We start from the raw sequence: 26,106 nt of genomic DNA, 5'->3' as shown, positions 1-26,106 counted from the left end.
ATGAAATCTTTCTTGGGAGGTCATCCAATTAAGGAGGAGACAACCCCCAACAAATCAAGCTCCATCCTTTTTCTAGCTTTTCCCCACACCCAACCCTTCAAAACTGTCCTTTGGGGGATGGGATTGGGGCGAGTGGTCGAGAGATTGTGGGAGCCAGTGGGAAACTACCTTTAGAATGAAAAAGAATCAGATATTCTCGGGAAGGGGCTGGAGACCATGTGGAGGGAAGGGCATAGTCCCGTCGGGTGAGAGTTGGCTCCCCAGGCATCTAAAGAGTACATGTAAAGCGGGAAATCCTAATCAACGGATGTCATAGCGTGGAGGGACCAGAGAGACCATTTGGTTTCTTTACAAGTGGGGAAACTGAGGCCCTGGGGTTACTTGGGCAGTAAAGAACTGTTACAGGACTTCTACCCAGGCCCTCTGACTACGGTGCCTTTTTCACTAGGTCTCATGAGAAGGCCCCCAGGAAGCCTCTGACATATCCTCTCTTTAGACACCTACAGACCCCCTTCCCTCAGACAAGGAGACCAAATGAAAGGAGAGGTTGCAAGGTTAGAAGATAGAGGCTCATGTGATTCATTAAAACAGGGAGGGAGATGAGGGAGCAAGGAAGATGTTGAGGGAGAAGATGTGGGAGCAAGGACCCCCCTGATTGAAAAGAAAGGATCTTCAAGACAATCTCAAAGGACTAATGATGAGCCCTACTATCCACCTCAAAAGAAAGAACTGATACTAATTGAACACAGACTGAAGAATGCTATTTTTTCCAATTTCTTTTATTTTGTTTCTTTTATTCAAGTTTTCTTATACAGAATGACTAATATGATAACGTTTTACATAATTGCACCTATAAAACCAATATATGATTGCTTACCACCTCAGGAAGGTGTGAGGGGAAGGAGGCAAGGGTGATAACATTTGGAACTTAAAACTTTAAATAAAAATGTTTATTATTTGAAAAAAAGGAAAAGAAAAGAAAAGAAGGAACTTTCCCTCCTCATCTTGCCTACTGCTTCATCCTTGCCACTTGTCTTCTCATGAGGGAGAACTGAAAGCCAGGACCCACAGCTGCAAGTCGCTTCAGTTCTTTCATCCTCCCTTTCCACATCTATAAATTGGGATCAGAATAGAATTAAAAGTAGGGCATTATAGTGGATAGAGATGCATTCCCTTAAAGTCAAGAAGACCTGGGTTCAAATGTCAGCTCCCTAGTCACCTAACTTCTCAGTGCTTGAGGAACCTCTCTAAGATAAGGGTTCTTAACCTGGGGTTCACAGATCTCCTTAGTGGCCATGGAGAGATTACAAGGGATGTATGAACTTGGAGAGTGTAAAAGAAATCAGATCTCTATTTTCAAAGAACTCTAATGCAAATGTATTATTTCCTTCTAGTCTCAGAAAAACAAACAAACATTTTTCTCAGAAGGGCTTAAACAGACTGCCTGGAGCTGGGGGCAGGAGGGTCCATGACCCAAACCAATTAAAGGGCCTCTGAACCTTAGTTGCAGAAAAGGTTCTGACTTGGGTGAGGGGAGATTGACTCCCATGGGAGTTACCTATGCATAGGATGTCCTCCCAGATTGGGTCCCTATCCCTGTCCCCTGACACAATCCTCAAATCTCCATTTTGAAGGGAACTCCCACTTCTATTTAAATAAAATCTTCCTTTGAAACATTCTCCCCAAGTGGTCATCTGGGCTCCCTTTGAAGGTCTCCCTCCCTATGGCATCAAGTGGTTTCACATCTGGAGAGCTCCCATTTTTGGATTGAATGGAGAGGCCCCTCTGCACCTTTCACATATTCCTCCTGCTTCTGCCTCTGGGGCTGAGTAGGACTAAGCTACATCCTTTCCTGTAGCACAGCCCCTCTGTAATTGCAGGCAAGGCTCATGTGGCCAAAACCAATACCCCTAGCAATTGCTTGTTCCACCATCTATGTCAAGGGCAAGAGAGACACTCCAGAAACCTTGGAGAAGTTGAAGAAAAACAGGGCAGAACAAACACAGCTCTCCTCTGCCTAAACCCTGACCAAGCCCAAGGGCCTCCCCTCCTGAGCCTGATTCCAACCCTTTCATCTTCCACAGTCCTTACACCACACCACTATCCCACCCCTTGCAGTGTATGACCCTTAGTCAGCTCATATCTCTACTCAATCTCAGTTTCCTTCTCCATAAAAAGGAGATAACAATCGTGGCACCAGCCCCTTTTCCTGGTTGTTATGGATGAAAGATTAAATGAGTGAGGAGACAAAGGCTCAGTCTTTCAAGCTTATCAATGTATTAAGCAAACTCTGGCAAGTGCCCAACAAACCAGGACCCTGCCCATTCTTCACCTTAGGGCTGCATCCCAAATGCAGGAGGAGACAAATTCTTATACATGAAAAATTATTAATCACATGGGGACAATTGATTACCAGGAAACAATACAGGGGCAGGTGGTTGGCCCAGTGGATAAAGCACTGGCCCTGGATTCAGGAGGAACTGAGTTCAAATTCGACCTCAGACAGTTGATGTTTACTAGCTTTGTGACCCTGGGCAAGTCACTTAACCCTCATTGCCATGAAAAAAAAAAGGAAACAATACAACCTTAGTTTATATGATTTCTAATTGGAAGAAGGATTAGGAACTTTCCAAGTTGGGAGGGGGGAGAATGAACAGGTACAATACCTTAAATTCTTATATATTTGATTCAGTTCTCTATATATTTTAGAAATAAGGTCTTTATCAGAAACAATGGCTCTAAGGAAAGAGATGTGTCTCCCTAAGTGTCTTTATGTAGTCAAAGGAATGTGGAAACAACAACGGATTGATCAGTATGGGACCAGTTTTCAGAGGAGACACAGGGGTTACTTGAGATACATAATAGGAGGGAAATTCCATGTTCTGTCTTTGGATCTGACCAGGAGTCTGGTCATCCTAACCTGGGTCCTTAGTTTAGGGTCTCTAAGGAGCAGAGAGACATAGTCCAGCTTCCTAGCCATGCAGGGCTGGGTTAAAAGAATAAGATAAGACTTTCTCCCAATTCCCACAACTAAAGAAAGTTTTCTCCCAAGAAAGAATTTGAAGGAGACCCATAATTGAATACAAAGGGAACTGGACTGACTCCAGATTTGATTATCAAGATGCAGTCAGTGTGGTTCATTCCATTCCCAGAATTAATCCTTTGGTGTTAAAATCCCCTCAACTTCCTCAATTTCCTCTTTTGAATGGTGGTAGAGTGGAAAAAAACAGTCCATCCCTGGATAACTTACCTATAAATTAAATTCAGAAGCATTTTCATTAATTAATCATCAGAATGACCTTAGGTGATAGATCAAACTACTTAGTGGACTAGTTTTGAGAGGGTGGATTTATATTTCAAAAAGGTAACCAAGCAAACTCAAGCTCCAGGAAGCAGAAGGCCAAAGGAAAACAATGATCATCAATATTATCTGACATCATGTGTCCTTGCATGCTAGGGACCTACTCCCAATGTTCTTGTAATCAGCATATTTTGAGTCCCAGATGCCTCCTGTAGCCCTCTGGTGCCAGGGAAAGCCTTTTCTTGGACATTCTGGAAAAAGCTTTATTCTCAGGGCAGCTCTGAAGTTGGCTCTGCAATTCTGGTTCCAGATCACTTGTAGAAGCTTCCTAGATAATTCTGCTAAAATCTGTCAGTAACAAAACATCATACAATTTTGTACAGTCTCTAAAATTTACTTCTCCAATTCTAAAACTTCAGAGAATGTCAGTTTTTATATATCACCTGATGTTCTTTAACTAAATCCTGTACCTGATATCAGAGTCTTAAAAACAATCCATGAGGGTCTGACTTGTAAAAGGAGTTTTTCTGTATTTAAAAATGATCAAACAGATACTCTAGAAATAGGAAAATGGAGTGTTTTTTGGAGGGAAATAATTTGCAAATGTTAACTCCCTCTAGAAATAAGACTTGGTGCTATGGACTAATTGTGCCTGAGCTGGGGTAAAGCCTTCCAAGCTTCTATTGGTCTGTCCAGCCACAGGTGGACACACTATACCTTGCCTACAACATAGTGATGTCATTTTGGTCCTCTTAAAGAAGGAAAGACCATAGTCAACCAGGGCAAGAGATACTTGTGGAAGTCCAGAACCTTGAATTTGAGACCTCTGTCCCCCTTCCTGGGTCATGATTCCCATTTTACAGAAAAGGAAACTGAGGTTCAGTGTGGACCTGTGACAGCCCTGGGTCACACAGCTGGCAGGGCATTGTCTGGATTGTAACCCATGTTTCTTCTACCTTCTCCTTCCTCACAGGGTGAGACAGGGCAGCCCCAGGGGCCTTGGCAGGTCACTCTCCCTGCTCTGCTTAATAGGCCTCCCAGTCAGGGCTCTCTGCCTAGTCCTAGTGATCCATTCCCTCCAACAAGTGACCATATGCTCTGCCTGAAGCAGGCATTGGGTGACCTGTCCTGGGGCTTCCCAGCCTACCTAGGATGGCTGCTGGAGCCCCTCTAAGGCCTAATCTTCCTTTAGGACTCAATTTCTTCACACCTGAGCTCTGATGTCCCTGCCCATAGATTCACCTTCACTTGGGGTTCTAGCTACTTCTTTCTGCCTCTCTCAAATCTCTCCTTCTGCAGTATTTTTTTTTAGCATTTGGGGGTGAATATGGTGACAGAGTCCAGACACTGGCCAAGGGAATATGGGCAGGAGTGCTCTGAGGAGATGCTCAACTCCCATGGGTACATCACCCCATGGACAGAGACACAGGAATTAAAATTTATCTAGTTCCAAGTTCTTGGGGTTTGCTTGAAGAAGAGGGGAGCTAGGTACACTTAGTGGGCTCATTTTGACCCCTCCTGAGGAATCCTAAAACGTTAATAAATAAAATAGTATATAAACCTTTACTGAGTCAGGGTATGAGCTAATCAGCAGTTCTTGGGGAAAAGATTTTAGGATCCTACCATGTTCATCACATCACTTGTGGAGCATAATCCTCATTCCACTGTAAGGGGCTAAAATTCTAGCTATACTGTCTAAAATATCTAATCAGTGGTTGCTAATAAATTATAAGCTTTAGCAAGAGTTTAGACTTTTAAGCATTTATTAAACAGAATAAAAATTTGGTGAAATGAGAAAGGTCTACATTCTTCTATCTATCAAAGGGAGAACACATTTTTAGCTCCATTCTCCACCAGAGTCCTCATGGAAAAGAGAGAGAGAGAGCCAGCCTCGCCCTGTCTTCCTCCCACAAGCAAATGTCACTTCCTGATTCCAAAGAAAAGCCCTCATGGCTTGCCCTCAGGTGCCTTCTCCTCTGGGCAGAGCTTTCCTACAGTAAGTCTCCAGCAGGTGGCATCATTCCAATCATTTCACTGCTTAAAATCTGGGCAGGAGCCACATGGTTCCTGAAATTGGTACATACTCCCCTTGGCTACTACAACCTGAACTTAATGAATTCCAGCCTTCTGATTGGCCCCTTAGGAGATAGGATTCAATGACCCACACTCAATGATATTCCAGAAGTTTGAACTAGGCTGATTGTCTCATTGGATCCAGGGCCCTAAGCTCAACCCACTGAAAGGTGTATGTGTATGGGAGAGGGGAATCCCCTGAACCAGGCAGAGCAAGGAGTTTTGGAACAATTGGCACTGAGTATTCTGAGAAAGTGCCCTTTAGGATCATAGATTCTGAACTCAAAGGAGCCTTAGAGGTCATTTAGTCTAACAACCATATATTTTTCACTTAATAGTATTTTGTTTTTCCCCAGTTACATGTAAAGATAGTTTTCAACATTTTTTAAAAAGAATTTTAGTTCCAATTTTTTCTTCCTTCTTCCCTCCCCCCACCCCAAGACAGCAAACCATCTGAAATAGGATATACATGTACAATCATGTTAAATATCTTTCCACAGTAGTCATGTTGTGAAAGAAGAATCAGAACAAAAGGGAAAAAGCAGGAGATAGAAAAAATTAAAAAACAAGGGAAAATTGAGTGCCTCCACCTGCACTCAGATGCCATAGGTCTTTCTCTGGATGTGGAGAGCATTTTACATGGTGAATCTTTTGGAATTATCTTGGAGCATTGTGTTGCTGAGAAGAGCTAAGTCTATCATGGTTGATCATTGCACACTACTGCTGTTACTGTGTTCTCTTCTGCTTACTTCACTCAGCATCAGTTCATGTAAGTCTTTCCAGGTTTTTCTGAAATATATCTGTTTATTCTTTCTTATAACATAATAGTATCCCATTGCATCTGTATACCATATCCACTTCCTCTTTTCCCCTTTCCCAAAAAGTTATAGCTCCTAGTCTAGAAGAGAGAATGTGGGGTGAAAGAAGGGAAGTTACAGCAGCATTGACCAAGTCTGAGCTGAGAGGGGGGGGAAAGTGGGGACTGATCCCAGGGGTGATGGTGGAGGTGATACAGCCATTAGGGAAAGGATACCCACTGGAGGGAAACAGGAGGTCATGGGGGGAGAGGACACCTAGCCTAACCTAAAGGGAGAAGGGATAACTAACTCCTATCAGGGACCTGGAACCCAGGTCCTGACCTACCGATTCCAGAAGATGGAGAATCATTTTGTGCCTCTTTGTGTATATGTGTGTGTGTGTGTGTGTGTGTGTGTGTGTGTGTGTGTGTGTGTGTGTGTGAGAGAGAGAGAGAGAGAGAGAGAGAGAGAGAGAGAGAGAGAGAGAGAGAGAGAAAGACAGACAGAAAGAGAGAGACAGAGAGACAAAGTCTGTCTGTGTCTGTGCAGTGGTGGAATTGCTGAGAGAAAAACATTCAACCTGTATCAGGACATGGAGATTGGGGAAGAGGTCTCCTCATGTCCACAGGAGGAAAGAGAACAGGGGAGAAAAATTGGGAATAAGATGGCAGGTCATCCTCTTGGCTGCCCTGACTCTGGTCAGGTAGTCTCAGGCCTCTAGCTTTGGTATCAAGTCTTCCATACTTTCCATGTAGTAAGCTGGTCCCTTCCACCCTGTCTCTCTATCAGTGGTGGGCTCTGCTCAGGGAGACTGAGTCAATTTGCACTGAGTGCATTTCATGGCCTAAGGCCATCATCTGACCCAAGAAACCAGGCTCAGAAAGGTCCTCAGGTCTACCCTCAGCCACACAGACAATAATTGGCACAGGTTACCAGGGGAAAGCAAGCGGGACCTTGGCACACACACTAAAGCAAAGGAACTTAGTTTCTCCTTCCCCTCATTCCCTTTGGAGAAGGGGAAGGGAACCAGGGCAGCACAGATTTGTGGTTCCTTCCTCTTCAAAATGAGTGGAGAAGTCATTGGGGGACAGAGTCAGGAGAACCTTAAGAGCTGGTTTGCTAGAGAAGAGATAGGAAAGATCTTTCTCCTCTGTTCCCATCTTTCCTCCAAGGAACCCAGAGCTTCACTGCTTTGTATTCAGCATTCTTCCAGCAGCTGGGCTTGTCCACAGTCTGTAGTCTGGTCCCCTCCCTTCCTCAAGATACAGAGGTTCTCCTGCCATTACTACTATGGGAAAGCTCTTCACCATTGCTAATCAGGCATTGACTAGGACTGTTCACTGCTTGTAACCTTTTTGAGTGTGATGGCCTGGGCTCCTGACAGTCTGGGGAAGCCCATCGACCCCTTCTCAGAATCACTTGGTGCTGTTGTCTTTCTTTCCCCCACTTTTTGTGTAGGTTTTATTCTTTTATTTTTTAACATTCTTTTAAAGAGTTTGTTTTCCAAATTATTCCCCTCCCTCTCACCTTTCCTCTGACTATCAAGAAGGCAAACAAGGTAATATGAATGAGAATAATGTTTTTACATACATACACACACACACACACATATATATATATATATATATATATACACAGACAGACACATACAGACACACAAACACAGACACACACAGAGACACAGAGACATAGAAAGACACACACACCTATAGGTATATCACTGAGGAATGCTGGGGAAATCAGAAGGTAGTGACTCTTGAGGTCACAATTTTTCCAGGTAGAGAATCCCTGTGCTAGAGAATCACCAAAGGACCGTGGAGGTGAAGGGACTTGTCCAGGGTCACTCAGCCATTCTTCCCAACCCTAAATCCAGACCTCTATCCCCCAGACCAGAATAACAGAAAACATCAGCTGCTATCATCACCAGCACTTTTTAATTAATTAATTAATTAATTAATTATTTAGTGAGGCAATTGGGGTTAAGTGACTTGCCCAGGGTCACACAGCTAGTAAGTGTTGAGTGTCTGAGATCAGATTTGAACTCAGGCTCTCTTGACTCCAGGGTGGGTGCTCTATCCACTGCACCACTTAGCTGCCCCTACCATCACTTTTATCAGTAATAAGAGGCTTCCAGCAGTCAAGAATGGTTTGAAGCCAGCTTGATTGGAGGACTCCTTCAAAGACGACCTTTCCAACCTTGAAGTCACCAAGAACTTCAAAGAAGTTGATTTCATTTAAGTTAAAGAAATTGGGAAAATTTGACTGAAAGCCATCAGGCAGCCTCATGGTAAAGTGCCTCCCATCAAAGGTGATAGAAACCTGAATGGGAGAGGGCAGAAAGAGATGAACACAGAACCCTAGGCTTGCATACAAGAAGATCGATGTATCTGGATTCAGATTCCACCCAAGACAGTCACTACAAGACACTGTGTGACCTGGGGCAAATCATATCTTCATTCTGAGTCTCAGTTTCCCCCTTTGTAAAACCAGGAGATCAGACTAGATCTCACCTGAGGTTCTCTCCAGCTTTCAATCTGAGGTCCTATTCTGTGTCATGGGATACTCCCAAAGTCTTCTCTTATCCTATTGGGACCTCGGCCTTTCACAACTCCCTCCCTTTTCCCTCAACCTCTCCCCAACTCAAGGGCTGCTGGGCTTCTTGGGTATGACCTTTGGAAAGTCACTGAGGCCTTTCCTCTATAGCTTTTTATTTTTTCCCCATGGGAATTTCCTTCCAGAACTCTTCTGTCAAATGCCAAGGGTGGATGAGATCATCTCTTGGATCCTTCCCAGGTGGAACAGCCCATGCTCTGATTCTGGGGTCTTACTTCCACTCTGCTCCCTGTCACAAAGGGGAAGTGAGTCTCTTTTTGTTCATTGCCGAAAAAGCCTTCCAGCCTTGTGCTGTAGATGACTTCTTCGTTGTCATCACCATAGTTGAATCGTACATGCATGTGCAGGCCCAGGTTAATGTGGTCCTTTCCCAGGTTCAATTTTAATCTGGGAATAGAGAACACATCTCCATCATTAGCATAGGTCCCTGAGCCTTGGAAAACCCCTATTCAGAGAATCCCAAAGCTAGAAGACTCCCAAAAGGAGTCTCACCCTATCCTGACCTGATGCTCCATGGTTTCTCTTATGCAGTACTCCTCCTACCTCCACCCAGTCCATCAAGAAACCATCTGACATGTCTAGAGACAGGGAGATCACTACTTTGCTAAACTGTCCATTCTAGCTACTGGATATCTCCTGTTGGGAAGTTTTTCCTGATGCTGGGTCCTAGCTCTGCCATCTGGGGCTGAAGCAAAACCAGTTTGGAGCTTCCAATCAAGGGTCAAGTGCAAGCAGGTATGTATAGGATTCAGCTTTCATCTAGAGTTCAATTTAGTCTCCTATCTTCCACTTACTCCTTGGCGTCACTCGGTATTTCTCCGACTACTTTTATGGTCACTCCGGGTTGGAGGTGCAAATTAGAGGCAGCTACTTCCTGAGGAGATCAAGTACAGGAAGGTTAGTGCTGGCTGGGACCTGAGGGGATGCAGAGCACTAGGTCAGGTGTCTGTGTGGGTGTGGGTGTTGCCACCTTTCAAGAAGGTCCTAGGAAAGCAGACTCTCCTCCAGGCTGGTTTGAATGGGGAACAAGGAGGAATGAAGGGTCACCTTGGCAGAAACTCTAAGGTTAAAAGGGACGTAGCTTCTCCTGCCGTTACTTTTGGAGAAGCTTAAGGTGCAACAGATGTGGGGTCCCTGGGGGGGGCCATGGAGAGATCCCAAAGGATTTTTGAACTTGGAGATGGTAACAGAAATTAAATCATTATATTCCATGAACTCTAAGTGAAACTTGAGATTTCCTTCTTCTATTTATAGAAAAAACATTTTTTCCTTCAGGAGGGCTTCACTAGACCACCCATGGGGTCAATTACAGACACCTGTCAAAGTTCCTCTGTTCTGACTGGAAGTTACAGAGAAGGTGCTTACTTGTATGGGGGTGGGGAAAGAAATTTCTCACCTGGGAGTCCCCATAGTCATGCAATGTCATCCCAGATCAGGTCCTTTTCCATATCCCCTAACAGAATCATCAAACCTCTATTTAGAAGGACCCATATATGTATTTAAATTATAAATTCCATTCAAACATTCCCCCAAAGTGGTCACTAGGCTCCCCTTGAAGACCTCCAATAATGGGAAGCTCCCTCCCCATGGCATCAGGTGGCTCCACTTCTGGACAGCTCCCATTGTTGCATTGAATGGACAAGTCCCTCTGCACCTTCCCCAAATTCCTCCTGCTTCTGCCTCTGGAACTGAGTAGGACCAGACAAAATCCTCTCCTATAGCACAGCCTCCTTGTACCTGCCGCCTAGGCTCATGTGGCCAAGTCCAACACCCTAACTATTGCTTCTCCCTCCATCTATCTTTTTTTTTCTTTTTTAGTGAGGCAATTGGGGTTAAGTGACTTGCCCAGGGTCACACAGCTAGTTAAGTGTTAAGTGTCTGAGGCCGGATTTGAACTCAGGTACTCCTGATTCCAGGGCCGGTGCTCTATCCACTGCGCCATCTAACTTCCACTCCCTCCATCTATCTTAAGGGCAAGAGAGGCACTGCAGAGACCTTGGAGATGGTAGAGAAATCAGGCTCAGAGATATCCGAAGGCCTGCGCTCAGCCACACAGCTGCAATGCAACTTGGCCTTCATCTCTGCATCTCCAGGCACTCTGAGCCTCTTTCCACCCAGGGCTGGGTGTTTAGTCCATTTCTCTTTCTAACAATAGGCCTGGCCTCGCCTGAGTGATCCACAGATATGTGTAGACTGATCAGCCCCTCCTGCTGTGATGAGATTGGATGTGGTGAGCAGGACTGCAGATGCTGGTAGGACCAGAGCTGCTCACCCCCAGGGCCAAGTCCAGATCCAGGCTTGGTTAGCCCATCTCTGGGCACGCACAGTGGAGGGCCCTGGCCTCTCTCTCTCTCTCTTTTTTTTTTTGCGGGGCCATGGGGGTTAAGTGACTTGGGCAGGGTCACACAGCTAGTAAGTGTAAAGTGTCTGAGGCTGGATTTGAACTCAGGTACTCCTGATTCCAGGGCCGATGCTTTATCCACTTCACCACCTAGTCCCCCCCCCCCCCGCCTCTCTTTCTGAGGACATACAGCATCCTTTGGCCATTGCCTGTGGGTGCTGAGCCAGAAGCAGTTAGGATACAGAATGTCTGAGAGCTGATCTCTTGCTTTCTTCCAGTCCTGGTGGGAAGAAATACTGGGATTTATCATATTTCAGAAGATGAAAGGAGAGATGACAGGCTCACAGCAGGGACCTCACAGGCCAACTAGTACAACTTCTTCATCTTACAGAGGAGGAAACTGAGGCAGGGGCAATAACTCCCCCCTATAGGAGCCTAGGTGTAGAGAGCTGGGAAGACCTTGGAGGCAAAGCTCTTCATTTTATCCCAGAGGAAACTGAGGCCCAGGGACTTCTCCAAGGTCATCTGGGCAGTGAGCATCAGAGGTCAAATGCAAACCCAATACCTCTGACCCCAGAGCTAGTGAATGTCCTTCCATTCTATTCCCACCCTGGCTCCAGATCTCTCTGAGCTTCCTTGGGCTGATCCTTTAATGGACCCAGGGCTTCACTGGTTTGTATTCAACATCTTTCCAGCTGGCAGGTCTTGCCCAAGGTCTATGCTGTGGTCCCCTTCCTTCACTGCCATTACTTCTATGGGAAAGCCCTTCACTATTGCTCATCAGATATTGTGGACGCCACAGCTTCTAAAACTGGGTCTCTACCTCATAAGGAGTCATGTAACTGAATGTGAGGTTTTGTGAAAAATTTGGCAATAAATGTTTGATTTGTATACCCAAATTATATTTCTATATACCTGCAGGTTGTGTATAAACTTCTCAGTCCAAATGGGGTCCAGAGTGGAAAAAGTGGAAGAAGCTCTGGATTAGGCTTCTAAGTGCTTGTCACCATGTTGTGTGTGATGACCTGGGCTCCTGATAGTCTAGGGGAGCCCCAGGGCCCCTTCTCAGAATTATGTGGGGCTCTTGTCATTCTTTTATTTCTTTCATTTTGTGAAGGTTTTAAAATTTCATTTTAAATGTACTTTTAAAAAAATTCTGAGGGGCATCTAGGTGGTGCGGTGGATAGAGTATTGGCTCTGGAGTCAGGAGGACCTGAGTTCAAATCCAGCCTCAGACTCCCACTCAGACTTGACACTTAGTAGCTGTGTCACCCTGAGCAATTCACTTTTCCCCAATTGTCTCACCCTCCAAATTCTCAGTTCCAAATTCTCTTCCTTCTTCTGACTCTTCCCCTTCCCATTGAAAACACAATTAAGATGGCCTCAAGTTGTTTTAAGCATATAAAAATGCAGACGAATACAAATAAAACCAGAAGTTAGTGACCTTTTTATTTTTTGGCAGGGCAATAAGGGTTAAGTGACTTGCCCAGGGTCATACTGCTAGTAAGTGTCAAGTGTCTCAGGCTGGATTTGAACTCAGGTCCTCCTGAATCCAGAGTTGGTGCTTTATCCACTCTGCCACCTAGGAGTGCCTTTTTTTTTTTTTAAGCAACAAACATTTATTTTATTTTTTCCAGTTACATGTAAGGATAGTTCTCAACATTAATTTTCATAATATTTAGAGTTCCAAATTTTTCTCCCTCCCTACCTCCCTTTCCTCCCCCCTCCACAAGATTGCAACCAGGTTATATATGTACAATCCACAAGTGTTCTTTTTATCAGTTCTTTCTATAGGGGTGCATGGTAAGCTTCCTCATTAGTTCCTTGGGATTGTCTTGGATCATTGCATTGCTGAGAGTAGTTGTCATTCACAATTGCTCATTGAACAATACTGCTGTCACTATGCACTATGTCCTCCCAGCTCTGCTCACTTCACTATACATGGATGTTCATTAGCTTTTCCAGGTTTTTTTGAGATCATCTTGTTTGTCATTTCCTATAGCACAAGACCATTCCACCACAATCATATACCACAGCTTCTTCCATCATTCCTCAATTGATGAACATTCCCTTGATTCTCAATTCTTAGCCACCACAAAGAGTTGCTATAAATATTTTTTGTACAATTTCCCCCCTTTTCTCTTTTTCATGATTACTGTTAGTAACTGTTTCCCTTCCTTTCTATTCCCTTCCCATGATATTTATTCTATTATCCATCTTCTTTCATCCTATCCCTCTTCAAAAGGGATTTGCTTCTGTCTGTCCCCTTCCCCACTCTGCCCTTCCTTCTTTTGCCCCTCTCTCTTTATCTCTTTCCCCTCCTCTTTTCCTGCAGGGTTAGAGAGATTATTCCACCCAATTGAGTGCCTATGTTGTTCCCTCCTTGAGCCAATTCTAATGAGATTAAGGTCTTTGAGCCAATTCTGATGAGTGTTAGGCCCACTTACTGCCCAGATTAAATAGATTGTTAGTAACTTCTTGATGGCAATTTTTCACATCTGAAAATTACCTTCCCACACGTGGTGGAGAATCCCTGTCCTAGAGAATCCTCAAAGGGCCACTGAGGTGAAAGGACTTGTCCAGGGTCACTCAGCCATCCTTCCCAAACCCAAACTGAGCCCTCTAGCCTCCAGACCAGAATAACAGAGTGTCAGCTGCGATCATCATCAACATTTTTATTAGTAATGGGAGACTCCTAAGGGGCCAGAATGGTCTGAACCAGTCTTGATTGGAGGGCTCACTGGAAGTCCAGGGAGGTGATTCTGATGTCACCATAAACTGCCAAGAAGTCGACCATTGTTGTCTCACAGCAATTTGAGAACCCCACTGGATAGCCATCAGGCAGCGTCACCATAAAGAACTTGCCATTAAAGTATATGGGAATCTGAAAGGGGAGAGGGCATAAGGAGCTGAATACAGAACCCTGGACTCTGTAAGACAGGAAGACCTGGGTTCAAATTCCATCTCAAGACACTCACTACAACACACTGTGTGACCTGGGGCAGATCATATCTTCATTTTGAGCCTCCATTTACCACTCTGTAAAATGGGGGGGGGGTAGCCAAGATGGTGATAGAGGTTCTCTCCAGCTTGCAATCTGGCATCCTATGCTGTGTCCCAGGACACCCCAGAGTCTCCTCTCATCCTACTGGGACCATGGCCCTTCACAGCATCTTCCCTTCCTCGCCCCACCTGAGCTTAAGGGATGCTGGGCCTCTTGGGAATGGAAAAGCTCCTGACTCCTTTCTCCTCCAGCTTTTCATCTTTTCCCCAACAGAGTTTACTTCCAGGACTCTTGTGTCTAATGCAAGGGAGTGGATGAGATCCCTTGTGTCCTTCCCAGGAGGAATATGACATGCTCTGATTCTGGACTCTTACCTCCACAGAAGCCCCATGTGTGAAGGGGAAGTATATTTCTGTTTTTTCCATGCCCCAATTGCCATCATGCAAGTTCTTGCAGACAATCACATGTTTTCCATAAAGAAAGCTGTATTGAGGGCTGAAGTACATGGCAAGGTTCTTCTCATCTTTCCCCATCACTATAGTAAATCTGGGAAATGAGAACCAGTCTTCATCTTTGTCATGGGTTCCAGAGCCTTGGGACACACAGAGAATCCCTGAGATAGAAGACCCCCACAGGGACTCTCACCCAATCCTGACCTGAAGCCCCACGGTTTCTCTTCTACAGCACCCCCACCCTGTCTAACAAGTGACCATTGTGCACATTTGACTACCTCCAGAAATAGGCAGCTCACTACCTATCCAAATGGTCCCTTCCAGCTACTGGGAAGATTCTATGGGGAACTTTTTCCTTATATGGAGTCCTAGATCTGCCATCTGGGGCTGAGGCAAAACAGGTCTGTTGCTTCTAATCAGGGGTCATCTGCAAGCAGTTGTGTTCCATCCATCCCATGTTCCACTTACTTCTTGACATAAGATGATAGGACTCCCACCAATTTTATGCGTGCTCCAGGTTTCAGGCCCAAGTTTTTGCAAATCATTACCTGAAGAGAGCAAGTACAGCAAGGTTAGGGCTGCCTAGGAGCTGAAGGCACCCAGATGTTCTGGTTGGGCAGGGGCCACCCTCCAGGAAGCTTCTGGGAAAGCAGACTCTCCTCAGGCTTGGTAGTGCTGAAGTGGGAGCCAGTACCAAGTTCTGTGACCTTGGGGAAAACCCTTCCTGTCTCTAGGCCTCAGTTTCCCCATCTGTTACATGAGGAACTAGCCTAAATGATAGATCCAGTCGATTCTTCGTTTTCCAGATCAGGAAGCTGAGCCTCAAAGAAGCGAGAAGTGACCTGTCCCAGGTCACACATGTAGGCAACAGAATCAGAACTAGAAACCAAGTTTGTCTTGGATTCCAAGCCCACACTCTCTCTGTCCCAATGGCTACCCCATATCATCTGAAGCTGACTTCATATGTATCCTGGTACTTGGTCTAGGATGAAGGAGGAAGGGAGGACAGAGGTTCTACCCCAAGTGTAGGTGATAGCCTATAGCTCAATGGGGAAATGCCTTGGTAGCTAATTCAGCCTCACCTTGCCTCCCCCATCCCTTCCTCTACTGTCCTTCCCTCTTCCTTTTCCCAGAGCTGCCCTCATTTCATTTAGCTGACAAAAAATCCTTTCCAGGAGAGTTCTTGGGAAAAGCTTTGCCCATTCTCCAGAGTCAAGTCTTGGTTCCAATCCAGGGCAGGAGCCAGCCAGGCCAAGGAGAAGGGGAGTTGGCAAGTGAGGGAGAGGTCCAGAAAGAATTGGGAATCAAGGATGACCTTTGGAGCAACACTAAGGGAAAGAATCTTGGCTTCTCCTGCCCCAGGACCCCCCTCCCCAAACCCGGAGGGGTGTATAAGAGTAAGGGAACCAAGGCAGCAGAGCTTTGTAGTACTTTCCTGTTCTTAATCGAAGGAGAAGTAAATTGGGGGGAGGGGGAGAGGGATCTTATGAGCTGGTTTCCTAGAGAAGAGGGGTGTAGTGTGTTTGTGAGGTCAATTAGGTATTATTTTAAAGGTGTGGGAGGTGGCCCTGACTAGGGAAGGACCATAGGGAACACTTGCCCCCTGCCCCTTCTGCCATCTCCAGTCTCCTTTTCCAATGAAGCCTCCTCAGCCTGACCTCTTTCTGTGCAATCAGGCAGGGTTAGACAGTCATTCATCCAAGAATGTCTAATCCTTGGCAGAAGATTCATCTCTTCTCCCATTCCCCGTCCCTGCCACCCGGATCCTTTCGCTTCAGCCTGCAATAAAGGAAGGGCATCCCCCACATCCTACCCCCACACCCCCATCCGCACACAGATGTAGCCCGTCAGAGTCGGGGTACACCCTACCCCTAACTCAGGCAAAGTCGCACTTCCCCCTTGCTCCCCTCTCCCCAAACCTCTCTGAACTTACCGGATTGTCGAAGGCAAGTTGCAAGGGGGAGGGCATGGAAAGGGCAGCCCTTACCAGGGCTGGGGAGGGGACAGTGAAGGGTTGGTTAGAGGAGAAGAGAAAGGACCCCAGCGTATGGGGGGGGCGGGGTAGATCATTCCTACCCTCTTCCGAACGCACTCGTCTCGAGTCTCCCGGATTATTTCACAGCCCCCACTTTTGGACCCTTAACCTAAACCCAGGGTAAGATTCCCCATAGCCTATACCTTGACCATGACGGAGGATAAGAAATGCTCCTGAGATTCTCTTGGCTGCGCTGGGACCCCGGAGGATAACGTTCAACTCCAACCAGAGACAGTAAGTCAGGGAGCTGTAGGGCCCTTCACACAGGCGGCCAGGCGCCGGGCTTCCTCTGAATCCGCACCGGAACACATTCCCAGTGCTCCACTCTGGCACTTTTTGCCAACCCAGAGCACGAAATGGGAGGGAGCGCAGATCAGGTGCTGGGCTGGCGGAATTGTTGTAGTCTTTCTTGGGAGATCAGCCAATCAGGAAGGAGATAACCCTTTGGTCACCCCCCCCCCTCCATATCCAGCTCCATCGTTTTCTAGCCTCCTCCCCGACAGCCAACCCCTTACAACTGTCCGTTGGGGGATGGGGTTGGGGCGAGTGTTAATAGAGATTGGTGGGGGCACCTAGGTGAAGCAGTGGATAAAGCACCGGCCCTGAATTCAGGAGGACCTGAGTTCAAATGCAGCCTCAGACACTTGACACTTACTAGCTGTGTGACCCTGGGAAACTCACTTAACCGTCATTGCCCCGAAAAAAAAAAGAGATTGCTGGGGTCAATGGAAAACTACTTTTAGAATGAACTATAATCTGATACTGTAGGAAAGGGACAGGAAGGCCATGCTGGTCTGGGTGACCGTCAGCCCACTGACCTTCAAAGAGTCCATCTGGAGGGGAAAATGCTAGCTGGAGGATGTTATAACGTGTAATGACCTAAGAAACCATTTGGTTTCTTAACCAAACTGAGACCCTCGGGTCAGGTGGGCAGCGAGGACCTGAGCCAGGATTTGTACCCAGGTCCTTTGACCCCAAGTCCACTGCTCTTCCCATCAGGTTCCAGAATAGGGGCCCCAGAGAAGCCTGCGTTTTTGTGGCCTGCTGTCAAGAAGCCCTCTGCTGTGTCTGCATCATGAAGCTGGAGGGAGGCAGGCTGAGGTTCCTTGGAAAGGGGAGCCCATGAAGTCTCCCCTTGTACCTCTACTTTCTATTTTTTTAAAATAAAGTATTTATTTACTTTTTCCCCCATTACATGTAAAGATAGTTCTCAACTTTTGTTCATACAAGCTTTCCAATTTCAGATTTTTCTCCCTCCCTCCCCTAGACAGCAGGTAATCTGATATAGGTTTTATATATATATATATATATACATAATAACATTAAACATATTTCTGCATTAGTCATGTTATAAGAGAAAAATCAGAGCAATGAGGAAAAACCTCAAAATAGAAAAACAACAACAGCACCAAAAACAAAGTACCTCTACTTTCATTGGGTCTCAGTGTCAGGGGAAGGGTCTGAGGGTGTCTGAGGGGAGGCTGTGTCCCAGGCTACCTGCCTCCCCTCCCTGGCAGCACCAGGGGCCCCACTGGGGTTCCTGCCACTCCCTTCCTTCAGCTGGCATGGCAGGGCTTTCTGAGGAACCTCAGCCTGCCTCCCTTCAGCCTCATGTGCACACAGGGCACAGAGTGCTTTCTGACAGCAGCTCAGCTTCAGGCACCTGGACAGACTTTCTCTCCTTAGAACTGGAGGCATGGGGGACGTCCATGGGGTTCAATAAAGCTGGAGCCTCCCACAGACAGGAGATGATGGAGGTAGAGCAACTGACCTGGAAGGTCCTGTCCAGCCCAATTCTCTGATCCTCTGGCTTCTCGGGTTCTAGCCAGACCTAAATCCCATGTTCCTCTGTAGGGCAGAATTTCCTGGTCTCTTATTGGCTGGTAAAACCAAACAAAGGACTTCCAGAGCAGAAGAGTTACTGGCCAATGTAGACACTGCCTGAACTGAGTTCTTGCTAAGAGGGGGAAAAGCCCCCCTGGACCTCAGTTTCCCATTATGCAAAGTAGCAGTGTTTAGCACATGACATCATAGCAGAAAGTTGGCTCTTGAAAAGGGAGTGTCTGTCTGTGTGTGTGTGTTTTCAAAAGTGCCCATATGGACCTAAACTTCTGGTCTGAGTGTGGGCTATACCTGTATTGTAGTCTTGTCCTATGGAAGAAGAATTAGACATTGCTCATGGCCTCAGAAGGAGAACCATTGTGGAGCTGTGAACTGATCCAACCATTGTGGAGAGCAATTTGGAACTATGCCCAAAGGGCTATGGGACTGTTCATACCCCTTGACCCAGTAATACCACTACTAGGTCTGTATCCCAAAGAGATCATAGAAGAGGGAAAAGTGCCCACATGTACAAAAATATTTATAGCAGCTCTCTTTGAGGTGGCAAAGAATTGTAAGTCGAGGGAATGCCCATCAGTTGGGGAATGGCTAAACAATTTGTGGTATATGAATGTAATGGAATACTACTGTGCTGTAAAAAATGCTGAGCAGGCAAATTTCAGAAAAACCTATAAGGACTTACATGAACTGATGCTGACTGAGAGAAGCAGAACCAGGAGAACAGTGCACACAGTAACAACAACGTGATATTCTCATCAACTGTGATAGACTTTACTCTTCTCAGCAGTGCAATGATCCAAAACAATTTCAAAGAACACACAATAGAAAATTTTCTCAACATCCCGAAAAAAGAACTGTGGATTCTGAATGCAGATTGAACCATACCGTTTTTACTTTTGGGCAGTTTTTTTTCCCTTCTTTTTTGAGGTTTTTCCCTTGCGCTCTGATTCTTCTTTCACACTATGACTAATGTAGAAATATGTTTAATGTGATTGTACATATATTTATTTTGAGGATTTTTTTTTAAGTGAGGCAATTGGAGTTAAGTGACTTGCCCAGGGTCACACAGCTAGTAAGTATTAAGTGTCTGAGACCGGATTTGAACTCAGGTACTCCTGACTCCAGGGCCGGTGCTCTATCCACTGCGCCACCTAGCTGCCCCGATTGTACATATATTACCTATATCAGATTGCTTTCTATCTAAGGGAGAAGGGAGGGAGGGAGAAAAATTTGGAACTAGAAATCCTATGAAAACAAATATTAAAAACTATCCTTACATGTAACTGGAAAATAATAAAATACTTTTATTTTTTTTAAAGGAGAATGAGTGGGTGGGAATTACAGGGAGGCTGGATTTACCGCAAAATAAGGAAAATCTAAAAAAAAAAAACCCAAATAAGGAAAATCTTTCTGAAAATCAAAGCTACCTAGGGGCAGCTAGGTACCCAGTGGATAAAGCACTGACTCTGGATTCAGGAGGACCTGAGTTCAAATCCAGCCTTAGACACTTGACACTAGCTGTATGATCCTGGGCAAGTCACTTAACCCTCATTCCCCCCCCCAAAAAAAATTGAACAAAATCAAAGTTCCTTGGCAGTGGAACTGATTGAGCCCCCCATCTTTTTTTTGTTTGTTTTTGTTTTTGTTTTCTTTTGGTTTTTTTGCGGGGCAATGGGGGTTAAGTGACTTGCCCAGGGTCACACAGCTAGTAAGTGTCAAGTGTCTGAGGCTGGATTTGAACTCAGGTACTCCTGACTCCAGCGCCGGTGCTTTATCCACTGCGCCACCTAGCCGCCCCCCAAGTCCCCCATCTTAATGATGTTCAAGCAATGGCTTGTCCTGGGGCTTATAGAGAACATTTCTGCTTGGGTGGGATCTCTGAAGGCAGTAAATGGCAGAGTCAGGATTTGAACCTGGCTCTCCCTACTCCCAGTAGTAAGAGCTCCCATTCCCCTACTCTTTCTGGATCACTTTCCTCATAACAACCCTTATTTGGTAGGTGGCTAGGAAATCCCACTTTCCCCATGTCATGCATGAGGACCTTACAACTCAGAAAGGTTGAGTGAATGGTCAGTGCTCACACAGCTGCCATGTTTGGGAGCTAGGACTCAGGTCCAGCTGTTCTGATTCATAGTGGATAGAGTGCTGGGCTTAGAGTGAGGAGGGTCTGGGTTTCAATGCCATTTCAGGGACTTACAAGCTGGGTGAGTCACTTCCCTCCTGGAGGTTCAGTTTCCTAGTGTTAAAATGAGGGGTATAGACTCTGACCTGGGAGGTCCCTTGTAGCCCTAAATCTAGGCTCTAGTGCTGCTAAGTGGTCAAAGTGTGTAAAGGACACTGAGAGTCAGGGGTTGGGGTCACATGGATGTATGAGACACTCAAGGAAAATTCAGAAGAGGAGAGGAGGGATGATAGGCTCACAGGAGGCACCTCTGAGCCCATCTAGTCCACTTTCCTCAGATTACAGAGGAGGAAACTGAGGCAGGAGGAATATCTTGCACCTATAGGAGCCTAGGTGTAGAGAGCTGGAAGGTCCTTGGAGATCAGTCTTTTCATTTGACCTCAGAGGAAACTGAGGCCCAGGGATTTCTCCAAGGTGATCTATGCAATGTGTATCAGAGGTCAAATGCAAGCCCAATACCTCAGATCCTAGAGTCAGTGAATGTCTTTCAACTCTATGCCTCCAAATCTCTCAGCTTCCTTAGGTTGGGCCTCAAAGGGACACAGTGCTTCACTGATTTGTATTCATCATCCTTCCAGTAGCTGGGCTTGCCACAGTCTGTGGTCTGGTTCCCTCCCTTCACTAAGATACAGAGGCTCCCCTGAAATGACTACTAGAGGAAAGCCCTTTACCATTGCCAGTCAAGTCTTGTCTAGAACTGCTCCATGCTGGTCACCTTTTTGTGTGTGATGGCCTGGGCACCTGAGAGTCTGAGGAAGCCCAGAGACCACTTCTCAGAGTCTTGTGGTGCTGTTGTCTTTCTTGTCTTTATTTTTTTCATGTTTGTTCAGGTTTTAATATTTTAATTTATTTTATGTTTTTTAAAAAATTGATTTCCAAATTACCTCCCTCCCTCTCAACTTTCCCCTTCCCATTGAGAAGGCAAACAGGGTATATGAATTAGAACAATGTTTATACTTTTATTTAAAAACACTGTGGAATGCTGGGAAAAGTAGAAGTTAGTGACAATTAAGATGTCATTTTTTCTCATCTGAAATATATCCCAGTTGAAAAACCCCTGTCCTACAAAGTCACCAATGGGCCATGGAGGTGAAAGGACTTATCTCATACCACTCATCCAACCTTCTCAACTCCAAAGCCAGCCCTCTATTACCCCAGACCAGAATAACACAGAAATGTCAGCTGTTAGCATCGCCAGTACTTTTATTCGTAATAAGAGAGACCCAAGGGTCAAGTCTGAAGCCAGCTTAATTGGAGGGCTCTATTTAAAGCCCACCCTTTCAACATGGAAGTCACCATTAATTCCCAAGAAGTCAATTTTCTCTAAGTTCAAGCGATTGGAGAAATTGAAGTGAAAGCCATCAGGCAGCGTCACTTTAAAGTGACTCCCTTCAAAGGTTATGACAACCTGGATGGGGAGAAAGCATAAGCAGCTGAACCCTGGGTTTGCAGACAGGGAGACCTGGGTTCAAATTCCACCTCTAGACATTTACTACAAGACATTGTGTTAGCTTGGCAAAGCATTTCTTCATTCTGAACCTCAGTTTCCCCCTCTGTAAAATGAGGGGGTCAGACTAGATGTTTCCCGACATTTCCTCCAGTTCCATATCTGGGGTCCTATTCTGTGTTATGGGGCACCCCAGAGTCTTCTCTTCTCCAGTTAGGACCATGGCCCTTCCCAACTCCCTCTCTCTCTCTCCCCAGCCTATCCCCAGCTCAAGGGATGCTGGGCTTCTTTCCATTGACCTTTGGAATGCCACTGATCCCCTTTGCCCTCCAGCTTTTCATCTGTCCTCCATCAGGGTTTTCTTTTAGCACTTTTCACTCACATGCAAAGTGGTAAATGAGATCATCCCTTGGGTCCTGCCCAGGACCTAAGGAACATTCCATGCTCTGATTCTGGGGTCTTACCTCCACATTTCTTTCTGGTGCAAAGGGGAAATGGGTTTGACTTTCTTCCTGGCCCCAAAGGCCATTTTCAAGGCTGTTGCAGCAGATGATGTTGGTGATATGATGGACTTTAATTCGTGGGTTGAAGTACAAGGCAAGGTTATTTTCATCCTTGCCTAGGTTGAAGCTAAACCTGAATTGAGAATACAGCGCCATATTAGCATGGGACCCAGAGCTTAATTCACACCCCTAACCCCCCACTCAAGGAATCCCTGACCCAGAAGACCCTCAAAGAGACTCTCACCCCATAGCTTCTCTTACACAGTACCACCTCCCCCACACACCCCCATCTTGTCTAACAAGTAACATTTGTACATAATTTCCTAGCTCCAGAGACAGGGAGCTCACTATTTATCCAAACTTTTCATTCCAACTACTGGGTAGCTCCTGTTAGGAAGTTTTTTGGGATGCTGAGTCCTAGCTCTGCCATCTGGGGCTAAAGCAAAGCCAGCTTGGTGCTTCTAATCAGGGGCCAAGTGCATGCTGGTGTGTAAACGATTCAGCCCTCACCCAAGGTTCAATTTTGTCTCATCCTTCCTGTCCCTCACTTACTTCCTGGCAGCAGGTAGTACATATCCACTTATTTTTATTTGTACTCCTTTTGAAAGGTTCATTTCTTCAATATAAAAATCCTGAAGAGACCAAGCATAGCAAGGTTAGGGCTGCTTGGGGGCTGAGGGGAACCAGAGCTTCCATTTGGTCAGGGACCACCCTCCAGGAAAGCGGTGTGTGTGTGTGTGTGTGTGTGTGTGTGTGTGTGTGTGTGTGTGTGTAGTGTCAAGTGTCTGAGGCTGGAAGTGAACTCAGGTCATCCTGAATGCAGGGCCAGTGCCCACTGGATCACCTAGCTGGATCATCAGTGATCCACTGGATAACCTAGCTGCCCTGCAGGAAAGTCTTAGGAAGCTGAGTCTCCTCAGCCTAGTTAATACTGCAATGAGAGTCAATCCTACCTCTGTAACCTTGTGAGAAATCTTTCCTCTCTATGGGACTCAGTTTCCCCATCTGGTAAATGAGGAACTAGCCTACATAACTGATGCAGTCCACTCTTCATTTTACTGATTAGGAAACTAAGACTGAAAGAGACAAGAAGTGACCTTTCCCAGGTCACACAAATGAACAAAAAAATCAGAAATGGAACATAAATCTTTCCTGGGTGCCAGGCCCATGCTCTTTTTCTACCACTGGCTGCCCCAGTGCTATCTTAGGCTGGCATGATATGTATCCTGGCACTTAGGCAAAGATGAAGGGGGAAGGGAGGACAGAGGGTCTACCCCAGGGGTAGGAGACAGACTATATAGCTGGATGGGGAAACTCCATGGTAGGTAGGTAAGCCTTTCCTTGCCTCCCTCATACTCCCTAGCCATTGTCCTGGCCTCCTCATTCTCCCAGAGCTGTCCTCTTCTCACTAAGTTGGGAAGGAATTTCTTCCCAAGACAGTTTTCAGGAAGAGCTTCCCTCATTCTCCAGTGCCAAGTCTTGGTCCCAGTCTGGGGCCAGAATCAGCCAAGCCCAAGAGAAAGAAATTTCACAAGGAAGGGGGAGATTCAGAAATAATTGGGAACCAAGGGTGACCTTGGAAGAAACACTAATATAAAGGCTCTTAGCTTCTCCTGCTCTCCACCACTTTGGGAGAAGGGTAAGGGATCCAGGACAGCACAGATGTGAGGTCCCTTCTTGTTCTAGGTCAGTAGATAATCATGGGGGTGGGTTGGGAAGGGGAGGATAATCTTATGAATGGTTTCCTAGGGAAAAGGCCACAAGTGTATTTGGGAGGTTGATGTGTGAGGTCTTCCTTGAAAAATGGGCGGGGCTAGAACTGGGTCCATAGGCCATAGGAATCCCTTGCCCCTCCGCCCCTCCACTTCTGCCATCTCCAGCCTTCTCATTTTCCAATGGAGCCTCCTCAGCCTGGACTCCTTCTGTCCCATCAGGCTGGGCTCAAGTTCACTTCGTAAAACTCACATTGATTCCAGAAAGTCTGATCCTTTGGCAGAAGATTCATCTCTGCTCACCTGGTCACTTTCCCTGCCTTCTCATCTCAAGGAAAGGGGTACGCCCACATCCTACCCCCAAGGCCACGCAGATGTAGCTCTTCAGAGCCAAGGGACAATGTCACCTTCAGCCATGCTGAATCCCACTTCCCCCTTGCTCCCCTCTCCCCAGGATCTTTCTGGACTTACCAGCTTGTCAAAGACCTCGGACCAGTAGCCTGGGATAGCCAACAGCTAGAAGGTGAGGGGAGCGTGGGAGGCTCAGCCCTTCCAAGGGCTGGGCATCTCAGGGTCGGGGGATAGCGAAGGAGAAGACGCAGAGAGAGGGTCGAGCATGCGCACCCGTTCCAGAACACACACACTTCCCGAGTCTTCAGGTTCCTTTCCAAGCACCAACGCCAGAGCATCCTCCAACCTTGGACCGTCAGCCTATAGGTGGACAAGGACCCCTCAGCGTATTCCCTGGCGCACTCACCTTAGGCATGACTGAGGGTAAGGAACGTTCCTGCGACTCTCCTGGCTGTGCTGGGACCCCGAACGACAACCTCAAGTCCAAGCCAGAGATGGTAACGCAGAGTGGTGCTGGACCCTTCAAATAGATGGTCGGGATCCGGGCTTCCGCCAAGTCCGGAGTAATCCCGCAACCCAACCCGGCGCTCTCGAACTTTTCGCCAGGGAGTATAAAAGGGGAGAAGGAGGAGGGCGGGGGGCAGTATCTGAGGGGCGGGGCCGGAAGAATTGTTGAATTCTTTCTTGGAAGGTCAGCCAATTAAGGAGGAGACAACCCCCAACAAATCAAGCTCCATCCTTTTCTAGCTTTTCCCCACACCCAACCCTTCAAAACTGTCCTTTGGGGGATGGGATTGGGGCGAGTGGTCGAGAGATTGTGGGAGCCAGTGGGAAACTACTTTTAGAATGAAAAAGAATCTGATATTCTCGGGAAGGGGCTGGAGACCATGTGGAGGGAAGGGCATAGTCCCGTCTGGGTGAGAGTTGGCTCCCCAGGCATCTAAAGAGTACATGTAAAGCGGGAAATCCTAATGAACGAATGTCATAGCGTGGAGGGACCAGAGAGACCATTTGGTTTCTTTACAAGTGGGGAAACTGAGGCCCTGGGGTTACTTGGGCAGTAAAGAACTGTTACAGGACTTCTACCCAGGCCCTCTGACTATGGTGCCTTTCTCACTAGGTCTCATGAGAGGGCCCCCAGGAAGCCTCTGACACATCCTCTCTTTAGACACCTACAGACCCCCTCCCATCAGACAAGGAGACCAAATGAAAGGAGAGGTTGCAAGATTAGAGGATAAAGCCTCACGTGATTCATTAAAACAGGGAGGGAGATGAGGGAGTAAGGAAGATGTTGATGGAGAAGATCTGGGAGCAAGGAACCCCCTGATTGAAAAGAAAGGATCTTCAAGACAATCTCAAAGGACTAATGATGAGCCCTACTATCCACCTCAAAAGAAAGAACTGATATTAATTGAACACAGACTGAAGCATGCTAATTTTCAATTTCTTTCCT

The 26,106-nt window shown here is 46.3% G+C and overlaps 2 protein-coding genes across 3 annotated transcripts in view; both read right to left on the bottom strand.

Moving 5' to 3' along the window:
- Window positions 1–97: 97 nt before the first annotated feature.
- Window positions 98–26,106, bottom strand: part of LOC122729059 (galectin-1-like) — a 34,571-nt gene continuing 8,562 nt past the window's right edge. Inside the window, exons 2-5 of the mRNA XM_043967724.1 lie at window positions 9,579–9,658; window positions 9,000–9,171; window positions 8,368–8,490; window positions 98–268 (exon numbers count right to left, since the gene is read on the bottom strand). Of these exons, the coding sequence (XP_043823659.1) occupies window positions 98–268; window positions 8,368–8,490; window positions 9,000–9,171; window positions 9,579–9,658 (546 nt within the window). The remainder of the gene's footprint in view (window positions 269–8,367; window positions 8,491–8,999; window positions 9,172–9,578; window positions 9,659–26,106) is intronic.
- On the bottom strand, window positions 13,820–16,966 carry LOC122729627 (galectin-1-like). Of its 2 annotated transcripts, none has more exons than XM_043968593.1 (4): window positions 16,760–16,966; window positions 15,050–15,129; window positions 14,504–14,721; window positions 13,820–14,009 (listed from the first exon to the last, which is right to left on the bottom strand). In XM_043968593.1, exons 2-4 carry the CDS (start codon window positions 15,057–15,059, stop codon window positions 13,863–13,865), a joined length of 375 nt encoding a protein of 124 aa, XP_043824528.1. In that variant the 5' UTR covers window positions 15,060–15,129; window positions 16,760–16,966; the 3' UTR covers window positions 13,820–13,862. The 2 variants fall into 2 exon arrangements, with proteins under 2 accessions (XP_043824528.1, XP_043824526.1); XM_043968591.1 differs by having other exon boundaries at window positions 14,504–14,675.

This window comes from Dromiciops gliroides, chromosome 5, assembly GCF_019393635.1.
Source record: "Dromiciops gliroides isolate mDroGli1 chromosome 5, mDroGli1.pri, whole genome shotgun sequence".
NCBI lineage: Eukaryota > Metazoa > Chordata > Mammalia > Microbiotheria > Microbiotheriidae > Dromiciops > Dromiciops gliroides.
The sequence above is the reverse complement of the archived record's forward strand: the minus strand, read 5'-3'. Positions and strand labels throughout refer to the sequence as shown.

What these genes read in the sequence shown, in the direction of transcription:
- LOC122729627 (XM_043968591.1), bottom strand. An exon ending in CTATCATCTTATGTCAAGAA is followed by an intron (nt 14,676 to 15,049) that starts GTAAGTGGAACA and finishes CTCATTTCCCAG; the next exon opens with ATTTACTATAGTGATGGGGA. An exon ending in CACATGGGGCTTCTGTGGAG is followed by an intron (nt 14,010 to 14,503) that starts GTAAGAGTCCAG and finishes CTCCCCTTTCAG; the next exon opens with ATTCCCATATACTTTAATGG.